The sequence below is a fragment of the Pseudopipra pipra genome, chromosome 18, assembly GCF_036250125.1.
Source record: "Pseudopipra pipra isolate bDixPip1 chromosome 18, bDixPip1.hap1, whole genome shotgun sequence".
Lineage (NCBI taxonomy): Eukaryota > Metazoa > Chordata > Aves > Passeriformes > Pipridae > Pseudopipra > Pseudopipra pipra.
In genome coordinates, this window is record NC_087566.1 from 11,513,406 (window position 1) to 11,529,438 (window position 16,033).

General features: G+C 40.3%; 1 protein-coding gene across 15 annotated transcripts in view; it reads right to left on the bottom strand.

Moving 5' to 3' along the window:
• The window catches only part of RIMBP2 (RIMS binding protein 2), a 93,114-nt gene that overhangs the window by 32,494 nt on the left and 44,587 nt on the right, over positions 1–16,033 (bottom strand). For 14 of the 15 annotated variants that reach the window (XM_064675218.1, XM_064675214.1, XM_064675213.1 and 11 more), the window contains 4 exons: positions 14,176–14,280; positions 10,263–10,313; positions 6,099–6,303; positions 416–567 (listed from right to left, as the gene is read on the bottom strand). In XM_064675218.1, coding sequence (XP_064531288.1) covers positions 416–567; positions 6,099–6,303; positions 10,263–10,313; positions 14,176–14,277 — 510 coding nt within the window. In that variant the 5' untranslated portion in view covers positions 14,278–14,280. Of the gene's footprint in view, positions 1–415; positions 568–6,098; positions 6,304–10,262; positions 10,314–14,175; positions 14,331–16,033 lie in introns of all 15 variants that reach the window. The other variant, XM_064675207.1, reaches the window with a different exon arrangement.

Consider the following 16,033-nt stretch of genomic DNA (forward strand, 5'->3'; position numbering starts at 1 on the left):
CTGAGCCTCCCACTGGGTTTCTACCAGAATCCTGCCAAAAAGCAGAAAACCTTTCTAAGAAAGGAGGAACAGAACCTTTCAAAAGTACAATTAAACACCAGATGCAACAACTGGATGGTGGAAGACTTTGGTGACAACAGCCTGCAACTTCCACTTCCATTTTACAGGCTCAGTATCAGTTTAAGAGGGTGCTGGAAAGGCTGGAAAGGCTGGAAAGGCTGTTAGCAGGTGGTGTCTGCCTTGAAAATATCAGTTATGTTCCCACTGATCGTGTTCTCGAGCTGCCTCAGAAAATGAGAACATTCATGTCTTGACTTTTTAAAAGCAGGTGGATCAACCTGCATCAGCCCCCTGGAGCAGAGGAGTCTTGGCCCCTGTAACACACATTTGCAGTAAGAAATTTAAAAAGACTCACGTCTGAATCAAATCTGCATCTTGGGGTACCAGATCTTGACTTGGACAGGAATGTAGGTTTGACAGACAGTTGTTCTGGTTTGTCTCCAGATATTTGAAGGGGTCGTATGAACTCCGAGATCACACAGCGACTTCCAGAAGGGCTTTCATGAACTGGCAGTGAACAAAACACACACGAGAATAAGGAATTGCTCTCAAGCAGAAACACTGCCAACTAATAAGCAGCAGTGAGTTATTTTCTCCTCCTGTTAAAAATCCTTCCAGAAAAAGACTACAGTAGGTAGACTGCAGAACACAAAAGGCTCTGCCTACTCGTTCCCAGTCTCTTGGTAAATCACATAAATCAACCATATGTAACAAAACATAATGTAGAAAGTGAAGGTATTTTAACTCAAAAAATTCAAAGTTCAATTTTTCCTTGTTGGAAAAAGTCCACCTTCATTCTGAGCACCTTAATATGTACAGAGAAGTCACCTGACCTGCTGTTTAACATACCCAGCACTAACGAGCTGCTGTTAGAACCTTTATTTCTTTTGGGGACTCTGTCATATACTGGAAAGTAGAACCGAGTCATACATTTGTCTTCTGAGAAAGTGACTGAAATGCTAATGATTTAGTTGGCAGGATGTTCATTTTCAAATGAAGTGGTTTGACTTTTGTCAGGCAGCAAGTGCCAAGAGCACCTGCTTCATACTTCGTGAGAGTTCCTCTTTAACACCAGCACTAAAACACGTAATTTGATCACAGTTCCATCTCTCCAGTTTCCAAAAAAATGGAAGATTTGGGCTATGAGAAAGGAAAAATCTTCAGAAATCCTTTTTGAATATTTTTGTTGCGCTTTTAAAAACAGTTTTAAGAAAATGAAAAGGCAGCGTATCCTGCACATTGAATAACCTAAGGAGGCTGATCCCTCTTATCTCCCACTGACTCCAGTGAAAATCAGGCCTGGAGGTGAGGGGAGACAATTAAAAAGAACGACATCAAGGTTGCAAGACAGACTAACAAAGTGTTATATAAAATACTTCTACATTTTTTCCCTTTTACTGTTAGTTTAGTCCCCAAACCACAGGACAGCAGGAGACTGTAAACTGAGCTTAGTTATACCTGCAGCGTGAGCAGAAGTTACAGCAAAGCACAGTCCTTGCTGACACATCCAGATATGCAGAGTGCATTCTCCTTTTCATTAACATAATGAGCCTATGCTCTAATTTTTCTGAATATGTGTAGGTTCAGCATTTCCTCTGCTGTTCTGCCAGAAGTCTGGACAGCAATGTTTTGCTACTGAACTGCAGCTTCCCAGACCACGTCACCAGGAATTATCAGTGGAACCTCTTTATTCATACTGCAGAGGAGAATAAGCTCCAAGAATATCATCAGAGGGTTTTTCTGGTGTTCTCATTAGTCCATTATGATTAATTTTCTCTGCATCACTGTAATTTACAGCAGGACAGCTTAAGCCCATTGACAGCAGGGTAATATACAACTCACCACACAAAAGATTAATTACAGCCAGCCCCGCTTACAGCAATCCCCAGGCTGGAAAAGGGCACATTTTTTATTCTTGGAACCTTTCTCACATATATAACAAAAAAGTCATCCCTGTTCAGAAACCTTCAGCCAATTTAGCTCCTTCTGTTTGCTGTTAATGTGCTTGCCATATCAGCCTGTCAGCGCCAAGCCTATAAATAATTGGGCCAACTGTGATTATTCATTCAAAGGAAACTGCTGTTTGGTCTCATACCTCCTGGATTCTTCAGGCTTTGTTTTTAAATTAGTTGCACAACATGGCAAATGTGGAGAAAGATTCTAGGACAATCTAGCCCTTGCTTTGCATACATATAGGATAACTAGGATAGGGACATGGATTATCAAGAACTCCAGGAGCATCAGGACGCTGGAAGATATTGATCTGTCTTATTATTTTTGCTTGTGAAACAGAATACATAGAATTTGCCCTGAATCTTTAACATGTAGAAGAGAAAACTATGTTGTTGTGATTGCATTAGTGACTGGACACATGTATGCCCACATAGATACCTCACCTCCCATCAGAGTCACTGGAATATCCATCAACGTATGTGGAAGTGCAGCTTCTGCCCCAAGTCTAGCTCTGCAAAATGATCTGTCTTCCTAACTGGACTAATTGCTGCCTTCAGTGTCCTCTGTTTCTCCATTTATTTGGCTACTTGTGCAATGGAGCATCTCCCTTGTCAATAAGATCCACACAGGGTGCCATCAACTCCTGTCTCCTTAGGAAAGTGTGTGTGAAATAACAGAAGCTGATCCTCTAAGGCTCTTTCCATGCTGTGGGACTGCTTTTCTCTATTCTTCTAATATCTGCAGTAAACTGGAAAGAACTGATTTTCATATGAGCCTTATCATGCAGCTTTAGCAGTGAGTTCCTGTGTGTTCTGAAGAGGAGCCTTTTTAAAAGGTCATGAGATACTTAAATAATATATGTAAATTCATGCAGATTCTATGTATATAGAGCCACAGTTGGATTTAAAAAAAAATAAACACAGGTATCATCAAGTAATGCCTTTGCAAAAAAAAACCAAACAAAACAAACAAAATTTGGGCTCACAGTGCACGAAGCACATTCCTCCTGAAACCTCCTGAACCTCTGTCATCTCCTGATCATTTCTACAGAGGAGAGCTACTCCTGCAGATTGTGAATACAGGATACAGACAAAAAAGGCTGCATGATGTCCCTGGGCTTGAGCTACAGACTGTGGAAGAATGAGACCTACAGACTGCTTTAAAGCTTGTTAACTGCAAACCAAGCAAAAAAACCCAAACGAAACACCTTTCCTTTTATATCTGCCCTCTGGAAAAAACACATTTTAAAATGAAGAGTACAAGAGGTCAGCTCTTAAGAAAATGCAGCAGCATCTAGAAATGTCTCTTTTTTTTTCTCTAAATACTAGAAAAGAACCCTATAAAGCCACGGGGTTTTTATCCATAAAGTCTTTGTGAAATCAATATATGCTCAAAATGGCCATTATTTTCCCATGCCTGGCAAATACCTGTTAAAGTCTGAAGAACACCCTTTCAAGAGAAAAGGAAGATCACCAGGCCTAATTGAAATGTTTCAGGAGAATTAAAGCTGCCCATACTTGCATTACAGTTAGACTCTCCATTTTATTTATTGCAATTGCTGATTCCGTATGGACTACGTAAATTACCCAGAAAGACCATTTAGACGAGCCTCTTATCTGATGAATAATAAATCTTAAGGTTTCTCTATCTGATTGTGACATTATTATATGCTTAAAGTGAACTTTTAATGCTCTAATCCATTCTGGCTGGGTTTATTTCATTTCCTGATACATTCAAACATCACCAATTAAGGCAAAGCAGATGGTCATAAACTGATCTCATTTCCGTCGTTCGCTTTGCTTTGAAAGCTGTCCCTGTGTTCCCTCTTGTGTTCTTTCTTCCTCACACATAATAAAAATAATTACACTTCTGGTTTGAAGAACTTGCTGTACATTACCATCATTATTGGGGAAGGGCTGATTTCAATAATTAGAAATCCTGCCCACTTGCTCAAACATCACTTTATTGTTATCAGTGCATTCATACTGAGAATGAATGTTGTCCAAGGATTTCTGATGTTTATTCACTGGTGCTGCAGGCCCTGAATTCTTAGTCACATAAAAAATCAAAAGGTTATGGGGAAAGATTTACAGCCTTTAAATGCCTTCAGTACAGACCTGGCTGCATTTGCTGTGCCTTTACTCAAGGATTACATGGAATATTTCTGTTTGGTATGTTTTGAAGGTTTTTAAAAAGGTTTTTCCATTGGTATTTTATTAGTTTGGAGAGTTTGACTGAGTATCTTAAAAAGTTTAGGTGATTTTCATCTGGGGGTGGGAACCTGTTTAAATCAATTGCAGTGATACAGGCTGGACCTTCCCCAGCTGCCTGAAGGACATTTCAATACCTAACTACCTTTTCTTTAACATTAATTTGAACTAATTTGAAAATCCTGTCCTTAGAAGACATGAAGAGCTAATGCTGCTGATATTAAGGAAATTTCTACTAAATTCTTATGGCTATCAGGTAATGCCTCCAGAATTCTCCATTTACTGGACTTTGACATCCAGTTAAGTAAAACCTGCAGCTCCAGAAAAGCCTATGAATTAACATGCACCACAGCGGGCAAGACTGCCAACAGCTCCAATTTTGTGCTCAAGAACCCAAGGCACACAAAATACAGAGTTACTGAACTGAAATGAAAGAAGGATGTCACCTTGCTTCCCTTTGACTTGGTTTCACATTGGGTTTAGCACCCTTCACTGAAAATCACTGCTCGTCTGCAGCAGCAGGGAAATGATTTGTGATTCCCAGGACCTGTTGCTCAGGGTTTTTCTAGAAGCTTAGGGAGAAAAGTCGAGACTATTTCATATTTCCAGTTCCTTTTTACACTTATTTTAAAACAACCTTTGGTGAATTTGTAAGTAAAGGGAATTAACTGACAGCTGGTTTTTTGCAGAACAAGTGAAGTGATTCTTCACTGAGCTGGTGAGGACACTCCTCAGCCTCGAGAATAACATCCTGATAATCCACAATCCAACGTGATTTACATGGAAGTGATTTCCAAGTGTGCTCAGGTAACCCCTTGCCTTGACCTTTGCAATTTTCTTATGAATAATGGATGGTTTACAAAGCTCTGTGCTTAGGAGAGCCGTTGCCTCTGGCAACAGGAGATGACCTGGTGAAAGTTCAACACAGATCTTGGATAACCACACACTGTGGACTATCCTGGGCACTGTAAGTGTAAGAACAACAATACACATGTATATCAATTTTTCTTGTTTTTTAAACTTTACATTCTCCACTTGTTTTCAAACTCAAATCAATAATATTTTTGTCGAGGCTCTTCTGTTTCTAGAACAACTGGGAGTTACATCTTTAAATACTATTTGAAACACGGTTAAAAATTTAAACGTACCTTTGCACAGTTTAGCAAGCAACTGTAGATATTATCCTCACCCAGTTCTGTTAAAATATATCCCTATGAAACTCATTTTCAGCCGAAATCACTTTATACAAGAATCTGTGTTTTGTAGACAGTGTTTGCTTCAATTTTAATTTTTTTAATGTTTTACTTTCAATTTTTTTGTGGAGAAGTGCATCATTTCTGTTGAACAAATGAAATTAAGCCAAAACCACTTTGATGTCTGTCAAAATACTTCGTTCAGTTCCTCTATTTTCTACCCATCTCTATTTACACTTCTATGTAATGGCCAGTACAGTGTGTGTGTGTCTCTGTGCTTGCTTTCCCAATGAACTGCTACTTCAACAAGGTAGCAGACCTACCCCTGTGTCCCTGAAACAGGGAAGGTTTCACAACAAAGCCTGTATATGCAGACAGTCCTTCTTCTTACAATGGAAGTATATTTTTACATAAGAAACACACAATTTAACACTGAACTGGTTTCTTATCACTACACCCAACAACAATTAGAGAGAATTGTGCTCCCAGCAGTACCCAAATAAAACTGGAACGAGCTCAGTGAAGGCTTAAGAGATACTTTGAAATTTAAACAAGTCATAAATAGGGACTAGGAGTGGATTCCACCCTCCATTTGTACAGCAAACTGTGTTTACATCACAGAGTTGCATCGGAAAACCTACAGGGCAGAACCGACACCCACAAACAAAAGGCTGGTCCTTACCTTTGCCTATAGAAGTGGCTATTCCATTCATTAACTGGGATAGAGATTTACCAGGAGAACCAGAGATATCCGAGGGTGCCAACGTGTTGCTGCTCAGGAGATCAATCTTCCCTGCCTGCTGCCGAAACTTCTCCAGCTCTCTGGACAGGAGGTTAAATTGCTCGCTCTGCGTCCGGCATTTCTCCTCCAGCTCCCGGACCTTGGCCTGCACAACCAAGACACAACACTGAGATCAGAGCTCGGACTCCATCAGATTTTTCTGAAGGACCAGGAAGCCAGGAGAGGCAAACTATTTGGGACAAACAGGCCCACGATCTCCCTCTGATTCTCAGCCCGGTGGTAACCCCGGAATACTGAGGTGATTTCTCCTTTCGTCCTCAGTTTCCAAAGGGGAAATTCCTCATTGTATATTTTGGCAGCGGCTCAAAAAACCACTGTCAAGAACACCTGCAAACAGATCCTACAGCTTTGTGACTTCTACACACATCTGAATGTCAGTTTTGTGGTGTGCTCTTCCAACTTTTTCTAAAACTCAGGTATTTTTCTGAGATTTGCCCATCCTCTGCTATTAAGTTGAAACCTCCTGAATGGCTGGATTAACATTTATGTGTTAAAACTCAACAAGAACAGAAAAACCCACAGTGGCTCATGCAGAATTTAGGCCCAGGTACTGGTTGAATTCCCTTCCAAAACCAATGCTCCTCTCTTTAAAGCCACACAAAGTACTCCAGACTCCAGCAAGAGGAGGTTGGTTGAAAGGCTGTGAGAAGCACCAAAATGTCATTGTTGGCAAACATTTTTGTTTGAATTTCGAGGCATCAGGCTTTAACAAAAGAGAACTTAAAAAAGAACATAAAACAAAAGAGAACTTCTGTGCTGACCTGGGAAATTTGCCTACGTACAGCTTATGAATTCCTGATGTGGGAAAATGGATAAGGTGATGTGAAAGAAAGATTCCCTGACTGAAAGAAATGACAAAGGGCCAGGGAATTCAGGATTTTTTTCTATCACTTTTACTCAGAACATATGAAGAGTAGTAAAGACACTAGAGCATGAAAAAGCCTTTTATCCACATTCTGCACATTCATTGTACCAGCTAAATTAAGGATATAATAATGTTTTCAGTACAATGAATTTAAATTTCAATCTGCATTTTATTCAATCTGCATAGAAGACAAAACCCACAAATCTGGAGCGCCCAGAGAGTTAGGAAAGAACATATTAACACCTCTTGCAAAGACTGAAGAATCAGAGAAGCTCCTGAGAGTTTTCCTTTGTGAGGTTTGATTTTCACATAGGGGTAACCAGTTGGTCTGTGCTCTGGAAATGTGGCAGAGGGAAGGCCACTGGAGACCCAGGGAGAACCCAGGTCTATGTGCTGTGACCCAAAGCAGCAGAAGTAGCTCAGCAGAGGCACTAATGGGCTCCTTGTATGAAAAGGTGATGTATTGTATCCTGAACTGGTGCTTTGTGATGAACAAATATCACTTTCCTTCATTAAAACTCCCTTTTATAGTATATGCCTCGTTAAAGAACTGTTTTAACAAAGGAATCAATTAAATTCATTCAACTGAACTAAGAGTTTGGGTTTTCTCAAAGACAAAACATTCTCAGTTCATGTAAGAAAAACTGCACATTTTACATATCAAGAAAACAACATATTACATACCACCTCTAAAAAGCCCATCTTAAAAATGTTTTTGAAAAAACAGTAATGTATTATTATCTATTAATTTTAGAAGTATATGCATCTCAGTATATGCCTTCTTTGTCTTTTCTTGTGAGTATGTGGAAATTTCAAGTTGTTCTGTCATGACAGTGGGAAGCCTGGAAGAGAAATGCTTTTACTGCTTAAGGTTGTGAGTTAGAATTGAGCACAAAGCTGGTACTATATAAAGAAAAAAGGGCCCTAAGATCCTCAGTGGAGCTACCAGGAAGCATTCCCTGTGCTCATCCTCGCTTCTTGGCTTCAGGCATGTGCTTGGTTTGCTGTCAGCCAGCCAGACTCACCTCGCTGGAGAAAACCTACACGTCCGTGGACGTCAGTGCCGAGCGAGGCGTGTGCTCACAGCCATAAAATCTGGGTTTTTATTCTCTGTCGTGGTTCCTCCCGTATGATCTGCCCTGCTAACGATGGCACAGAGGTGCCAAGTCTACCAGACCTCCCTAAAAGTGGCTCTGCCTACAGCAGTGGTTGTATGAGGAGACATTCCCTGCTGCAGACAGATTGAATGTCTGGCACTTGGCACCCGCCAAGTTTCTCATACAACCCATGGTGCTGCTTCTAAAGTTCAAATGGCTTCTTAAACAGAAAATGAAGCAGAGACTTCATCCATTACAACACAGATACTGTTCACACGAGACAGGGAAGATGATGAGCAACTTTCCAAGTGGACAGGTTTGAATTCAGAGTGGTAATTAACTCACATGTTCTGCTGGGGAGATATTATTTTATAGTTTAGCTGTTCTTAGCAGCAATAGCTTTCACTGGGTGGTTCAAATCAACCTCAGGTGAAAATACCACATAAAATAGCCTCTGTATTAACAGCGAAACAATCTGAATTCAGACAAAATCCACACAGTCAGAAAGTTTACAGTGGTGAATAAACTACCAAACCATTCCTAATGGGCATGCTCTTAAGAAATTTGACTTTCAAAATCAGGATCGGAGTTCTCATCAAATCATGCCGAGATTAATTTCTCGTGGAATAAAAGTCTAATTTTGATGATTTGGTGTTTGGCCAAAAAAAAAAAAAAGCAAAGCATGCTTGCATTACAATGGTTCTAGCAGGCATCCCATGCAAGGTTAGGCAGGGCTATTGTACTCATTTTAGAGGGAAAGGTGCAGGACTCAGGACAGGGAAAGGAGAATTTATGCCCTAAAATACCTGCATGCTGTCCAAGGTGTTCTGGATGAAGTGCAAAGCAATAAATCCCAAACAAGACACAGTAAACAAAGAGATGTGAAATAACCAAAGAAATAAAAACAGTTTTGAATACTTTTGTTCTGTTTTGTTTTTACATTTCAAAGCGAAGTATATTAGAACAGTTCCACGTGTAAACACATGCATTAACACAAACCACGCTACAGAACGCTTCAGAAATCAATACTGCTGCTGATCTCAAACTGCAAAAGGCACATTAAATAAAATGCTAAAACAATAATGCACTTGTGGCAATAAAAAGCAAAAGCTTTGGCAACCTCAGTGGGGTTGTGCAGATCGCAGGTTGCAGACAAATCAGCTACACAGGAATTGTGCTCAGCTTGAGGGGGGTAAATAATCTCTTGCCTGCCTTGTTTTTAATTATGTTTTCCTGCATTATATACTTTCCACCAGGCATTAAATAATAATTTAATCTTGTGTTCTGAAAGCTAAAACAAACTCAATATATATGGTGAATATGAAAGGCTATGAGCAAAACACGTGCTGTGGGAATATTGATTTTTATGAACGAATTCTTTAATTATTTTTTCTTTACAGTTGATCGATGCACCTGAAAAAACACCTTTCACCAAGGCATGACCAGCAAGTGGACACACAGAAATACTGTGGGAAGCTAAACAGACTAGAAATCAGCTTTTGCTAAAAACAGATTTTTAAATGAAATATTGGCAATGCCCTTGCTATGATCAATCCATGGTATTGCCTGTTCTTTAGGATACATTAACCCTTAAAAACCATTTCATGCCTTTTCATCAGGCAGAAAAATGAAGTGTTCTCTCTCTACCACACCCTTTTAAGTTTATTTGAAGCACCTAAATTCTTTCATCAGGTTTAAAATTTTTAGTTCTTTAACATGTTGCCTTATGTTTATTAGCCAGTATTTAATTAGGAACGTTAGGTAACAGATTGGTGTTTGCAGCTATATTTCCAGCCTAATAAATAATATTTCTCATAATTAATCACTTTCTATTTTAATAGTATTTTACAAAAAAAAAGGTCCCAAATGAGAAACTGAGGTACACAAATCACTTCCAACAGCTCAGCTTAATGCACTCCTAACTGAATTATAAACCTTAGAGGATACAATTATATTAGAAGATTAAAAAAAAAAAATCTATCTGCCTACATATTCCTTGGAACTTTCAGAAGTGATGATACTGTAAAGTTATCACATTCAGAAGGGAACCTGAATAGGCAAAGGTAACACAGAGTATCTTACCTCTAGCAACTGAACTGCTCCCTCATGTTCCTTCTTAGCTTCAACCTGAGCCTTGTGTTTATGGAAAAGGAAAAAAGAAAAAGGAAAAAAAAAAGAGAAAAAAAGGAGGAAAAGGGAAAATCATTAGTCATACCACACATAATATGCTCTAAGCACATAAAGTAGCATACTGTATACACAAATCCAGAGCCAATTACAGTCTGGAAGGGTGGCTCTGCCAGTATTACTCCAGCACTTGGGCTCCAAGCCTCTGAAATAACTGCTTATTTTTAGGAGATCGAATCTCAGGGAAGCTTAATAGCATTGGTATTTTGCTGGGCCAACACAAGCAGGCTCAACACACTGCAAGATCACATCTCTGAAACCCTCCAAATTAAAGCTGAAGTGGAGTTTGGTACTGAGGAGGTTCATAGCGTAGAAACTTCCCATATCAGGTAGGAGAAAGCAACACAAAAATTAAGCTCATTCTTTTAATGAAGCATCAGTATTTATCATTGAAAAAAATAGCTCACAAAACACCTCAAGGCAAGCACAAGTCAGGCTCTCTGAAAACAGCAGTGCAACATTTAGGCTGCAATCAATGATGAAAAGAGAGAATAAATAAGAGCAGAAAAGTGTTTTATATAGCTCAGAAATTCACTTATCAAATCACAGTCGGGAAAAGTCTAAACCTTAAAACCAAAAAGCAGCCCTAAGTAACTTTGTGTTACCCTCCCTTTATTTCCATTTAAGGTTTCAGTATCTCCTTCATTGAAGCTTGCCCAAGATAAGCACAAATGTTGTTAACCATTGTATCATTCTGCACATTCCTCACCAGAGAAAAATCTTAAAACCCTCCTGTTTGGCAGAGAACAGCACCCCACAGACTCTCCAATTTAATGGCCCAGAGAGTCCCATGATGGACACAGATAACAGCAATTTTAACTTCATTCCCCTCACCTCTAAGGGCCACTCTACTCCTTTATTGGTTTCAGTGGAAGCTGGGTCAGGCCATAAAGTCACAACCAGAACATCCACCCAAACTATCCTTCACTGTCATGCAGGATAATAAAGCCTCCTTCAATCCTGCCAGCACAGTCATATTTCTTCCTGGACTACAGTAATAAGTCTTAGTGCTAGCACTCGATAAATATTGGCTCCATGAGCATCAGCAAACATGTGATAACAGGTAATAGAAAGCCTTGAGTCATCCATCAGTACAAGTTTAATAAAATCTACCCAGAATATGAGTTCTGGATAAATGATTAGAAACCCTGCATCAATAGCTATCTCTCTTTCACATCCAACTGCCTCGTGTATTAAGGTTTTCTTAAAAGAAAAAGCCCATCTGATTCCCCATCAGCACAGAATCGTGGTGAACAATATAGTGCTCTTACTTTTAGACTGAAAAATCTGAGCTGAAAAGCCTGTATTTATATTAAAAAAGACAATGAATCTTTATTTATATTCAAAATGGGGCTGTACCAGCAACTTGCTTTGCTCTGAAGTGCCCATTTTGGGGGCTCCTCAGAGCCTTTACAACAGTAAGAAGATGTGCTGTGAAATGCCATCCTGTTACTGCCCAGAGTTACTACTTTCATTTCACAAGACTTTCTCAAATAATTATATGACTCCAATAAAAAAGAAGGGAAGAAATCATTTAACCCACACACGTACCAGGTACGCTGGGAGATCTTGTTCCTTCAGCTCCACTGAACAAGAATTTAAGTGCTGGCTGCAGATGCTGAGCCAGTTGCACTGAGCAAAATACCAAATACAATATAACCTCCTTTGTGCTTGACATCTGTCACGCTGCAGCTTAGCAAAAGTGACTGGAGAAAAGACCAGCACAGAGATTTGCCTCCTGTGCCCAAACCAAACGTATTTTTGGTAGATGAATGTAACAAAAATTAGCAAGAAACGCTGTACCTTCCTTTGGTTTCTTTGCTTTGCCAGGACTTAAATTTCAAGTCCAAAATTTATGAGGAAGTTCTGATAATAACAGCTGAATATAGCTAGAAATGGCATTTTGAAATGTGCCTAAGTACATTAATTGAGAAAGACTAAAAGAAAATTAACAGAAAGATTTCATTTGGTCAACTGCAGCTTTCTATTTCAAGCAAACTCCATTAGAAATATCCTTTATTCTACTGAGAATGTCACCCCCTGCCAATTCTCTATCAAATTACCATTAGCACTATTATTTCTGTGTTTTAATCTAGTCCAGCAATTGGAAAAATCAACATTAGCACTGAGACAATTGCAGCTTTAAGTGACTTTGGTATGATTGAAACTCAATATCATGTATTTTGTATTATAATACTGAGAAATTGCAGCGTGGAAAAAAAAAGGTCTTAAAGTGATTTGTGAATTAGGGAATGACCTTGGAAATGAGGTACTTAAAAACTGTTTAGTTTATTGTGGTGGGCTGACCCTGGCTGGACACCAGGTGCCCACTAAAGCTGCTCCATCACTCCCCTCCTCAGCTGGGCAGGGGAGAGAAAACACAGCAAAAGTGTCATGGGAGGACAGGGAGAGATCCCTCAGGAATCACTGTCATGGGCAAAAGAGGCTCAGGGAAATTAGTTTAGTTTATTAGCAATCAAATCAGAGTAGGATAATGAGAAATGAAATCAAGTCTTAAACACACCTTCCCTCACCCCTCCCTTCTTCCCTGGTACTCCCGAACTCTCTCCCAGACAGAGAATGGAGACAGAGAATGGGGGCTGTGTTCAGTCCACCACACGTTGTGTCTGCTGCTCTTTCCTCCTGACAGGGAGGACTCCTCACACTCTGCCCCTGCTCCAGCCTGGGTCCTTTCCATGGGATGCAGTTCTTCACAAACTTCTCCAACGTGAGTCTTTCCCCCGGGCTGCGGTTCTTCACAAACTGCTCCAGCCTGGGTCCCTCCCATGGGGTGCAGCTCTTCAGGAACAGGCTGCTCCAGTGGGAATCTCCCACAGGGTCACAAGTGCCCCCAGCAAACCTGCTCCAGTGTGGGCTCTTCTCTCCACAGGTCCACAGCTCTGCCAGGATCCTGCTCCAGTGCAGGTTTCCCATGGTGTCCCAGCCTGCTTTGGTGTGGGGTCCTCCATGGGCAGCCTCACCGTGGTCCTCATCAAGGGCTGCAGGGGAACCTCTGCTCTGGCTGCAGTTGCCCTTGTGCAGTTTTTCCCCCCACTTTTTAAATACATTACCCCAGAAGCGCTGCCACTGATGGGCTTGGCCTTGGCCAGTGGTGGGTCCCTCCTGGAGCCGGCTGGAATTGGACCTGCTGGACATGGGGGAAGCTTCTGGCATCTTCTCATATATATCTTCTCTCTTGGCTCATAGAAGCCTCTCCTGTAGCCACCCCACTAACCAAAGCCTTGTCACACAAACTGAATACATTTATGAAAAAGAAGATGAACTATGATTGAGATGACTCATTAATTTAATGGAGAAAGGTAGCAAGAATTCCATATCTGGAACAGAAAGCCAAAGAAATCCTGACAAAACATTGATATGTTAACTCTTCCAGCCAACTGGAAATGGCAGAGACCTCATATTTTGATTATCATGAAATAAAGACCAGATTCCTTCCTGAAATTTAAGAAATGCACAAATATTCCTGAGGCAGGCACAGAAGGAAGCAATTGAAATACAAAGGAAATATATATGATTGTGTCAGTTTATCCCTATTGAGAAAGAGGACTTAGATATACTGGAGTCAGGTTAACCTTCACTGGCATAAACATTCCTAAACCAACTGGCACAGACAACACCCACTTGTTGCTGCTGCAGCAGCGATCACACAGAACAATCCAGAGCAGGATCCAGTTTGGCAGCTGGGGTTCAAGTTCTTCAGACCAACAGCTCCACTTCACGCTGTTCACTCCGCCACTGCAGCCTGGGAATTCCCCTGGCTTTCCCTGCTTTCCCTGGCTCCCCTTACCTTCTGCAGGAGCTCAATTTCCTGCTGTTTGGCGTTGAGGACAGCCAAGGCTTGCTCATGCTCCAACTCCAGCTGTTGCCGCCGTTCAGCAGCCTCTCGCATATGCTGTTTCAAGGGAACAGGGAAAACTATCAGGACACTTTAACCCGTTCCACCTGCAGCCAAACATAGAATCATAGAATCATAGAATCACAGAATCAGCTGGGTTGGAAAGGACCTCCGAGATCATCAAGTCCAACCTTTGATCCAACCCCGCTGTGGTTCCCAGCCCATGGCACTGATGCCACATCCAGTCTCTTCTTAAAAACCTCCAGGGACGGAGAATCCAGCACTTCCCTGGGCAGCCCATTCCAATGGCTGAGCACCCTCTCTGGAAAGAAATTCTTCCTAATATCCAACCTAAACCTCCCCTGGCACAGCTTTAGACCCAGCCCTCTTGTCTTGTGCTAAAAAGTCAAAGTGTGGAAAAAAAATTACCCCGACAATTCCCTAAATGCCTCTTTATCCAGGATATGCTTTTGTCATTTGTTTTGCAAATGATGACCCAAAAGAAAGAGCTTACCTTTGCTGATTTCTGCCTATTATCTACAGCTAATTAGAGGGAACAAAACTAACACTGGTGGATTTGGACAAAAGGGACCGTACAGTACTCATAAACAACTTTTAAAGTACATTTGCTGCTAATGATTCAAAGCAATATGAGAAAGGTTCTTGGGAAGAGCACAAGCTGAACAATGTCAAGATACCCTTTGCAGATAGAAATCTTTTTCATTACAGGTTAATATTATTCTCCCAACATCACTGTCACTTTCAAACACCCTCTTAATAAATGGGAGTTAAGAAAGATCTCTTTCTAGATTCTGATCTCTTCTCTGGTGAGACTGGTATTGAAGATTTTTATTTTCCAAATAACATATTATTCCCATATTACTCTCAGAGCAGAGGCACAATGTCTTATCTGCAGCACCATGAGTTATTGCACACCAACCTATTAGAAATCAGCACTTGGAAACACAAATGCATGGCTAAAATTGACAAGAGCAGCCCCAAAGATCTCCTATTGTGTACAAAAGAAAATTTTATCCAGCATATTTCGAACCTTTCATGAGCTGTTATCATCTGCTACATGTTACTCACAACAAAGAGGGACAGCCCAGGGGGGTTGATGTCTCTCAATCTGGATATGTTTGCAAAGGAAGCAGAAATGTCTCCAAAGCTCCATTTGGCCTCTGCTTGGGATTTACTTATTTTTATTTGATTAAAAATAACAACAACAAAACAAAAAGGTTTTCCAATTCATCAGTTTTGACCCTCAACTATGGCTCGTTTTCAATATTTCGACTATACATTTCTGAACTGTGCATACTATACAGAAGTTAAATGGATCTGTTCCCGGGTGATATCTATTATCAATATTTTATAATGACCAAAAATAATGGCTCTGATTCTCATTTTATCTGAATGAACATAACCTATTTTGCTAACTGGTCTTACTCATGATTTAAATTAGCATGAAGCTACATTTATTGAGCTCAGCAGCTTCCATCACGTCTTATGCAAAACTTGACACTGATGGAGCATCAGCACATTTCTTAAATTCAAGAAATGGTGAGGCAATCAAGTCATTCTCACACCTCTAATTAAAACCTTTAATTATCATAAAAAAGGTCTCACTTCACTCTCTCAAGATTCAGTACCAGATTTGGTACAGCATATTTTGATACTGTTAAGTTCTTGCTACTTCTACAAAAGGTATTACAGAACATTTCTAGTCCTTTACAAAAATCAATAAATAATTAATACTGGGACCATACAGTGAATCTATAAAATGCAATAAAGAAACAGATTGTTAGCCATG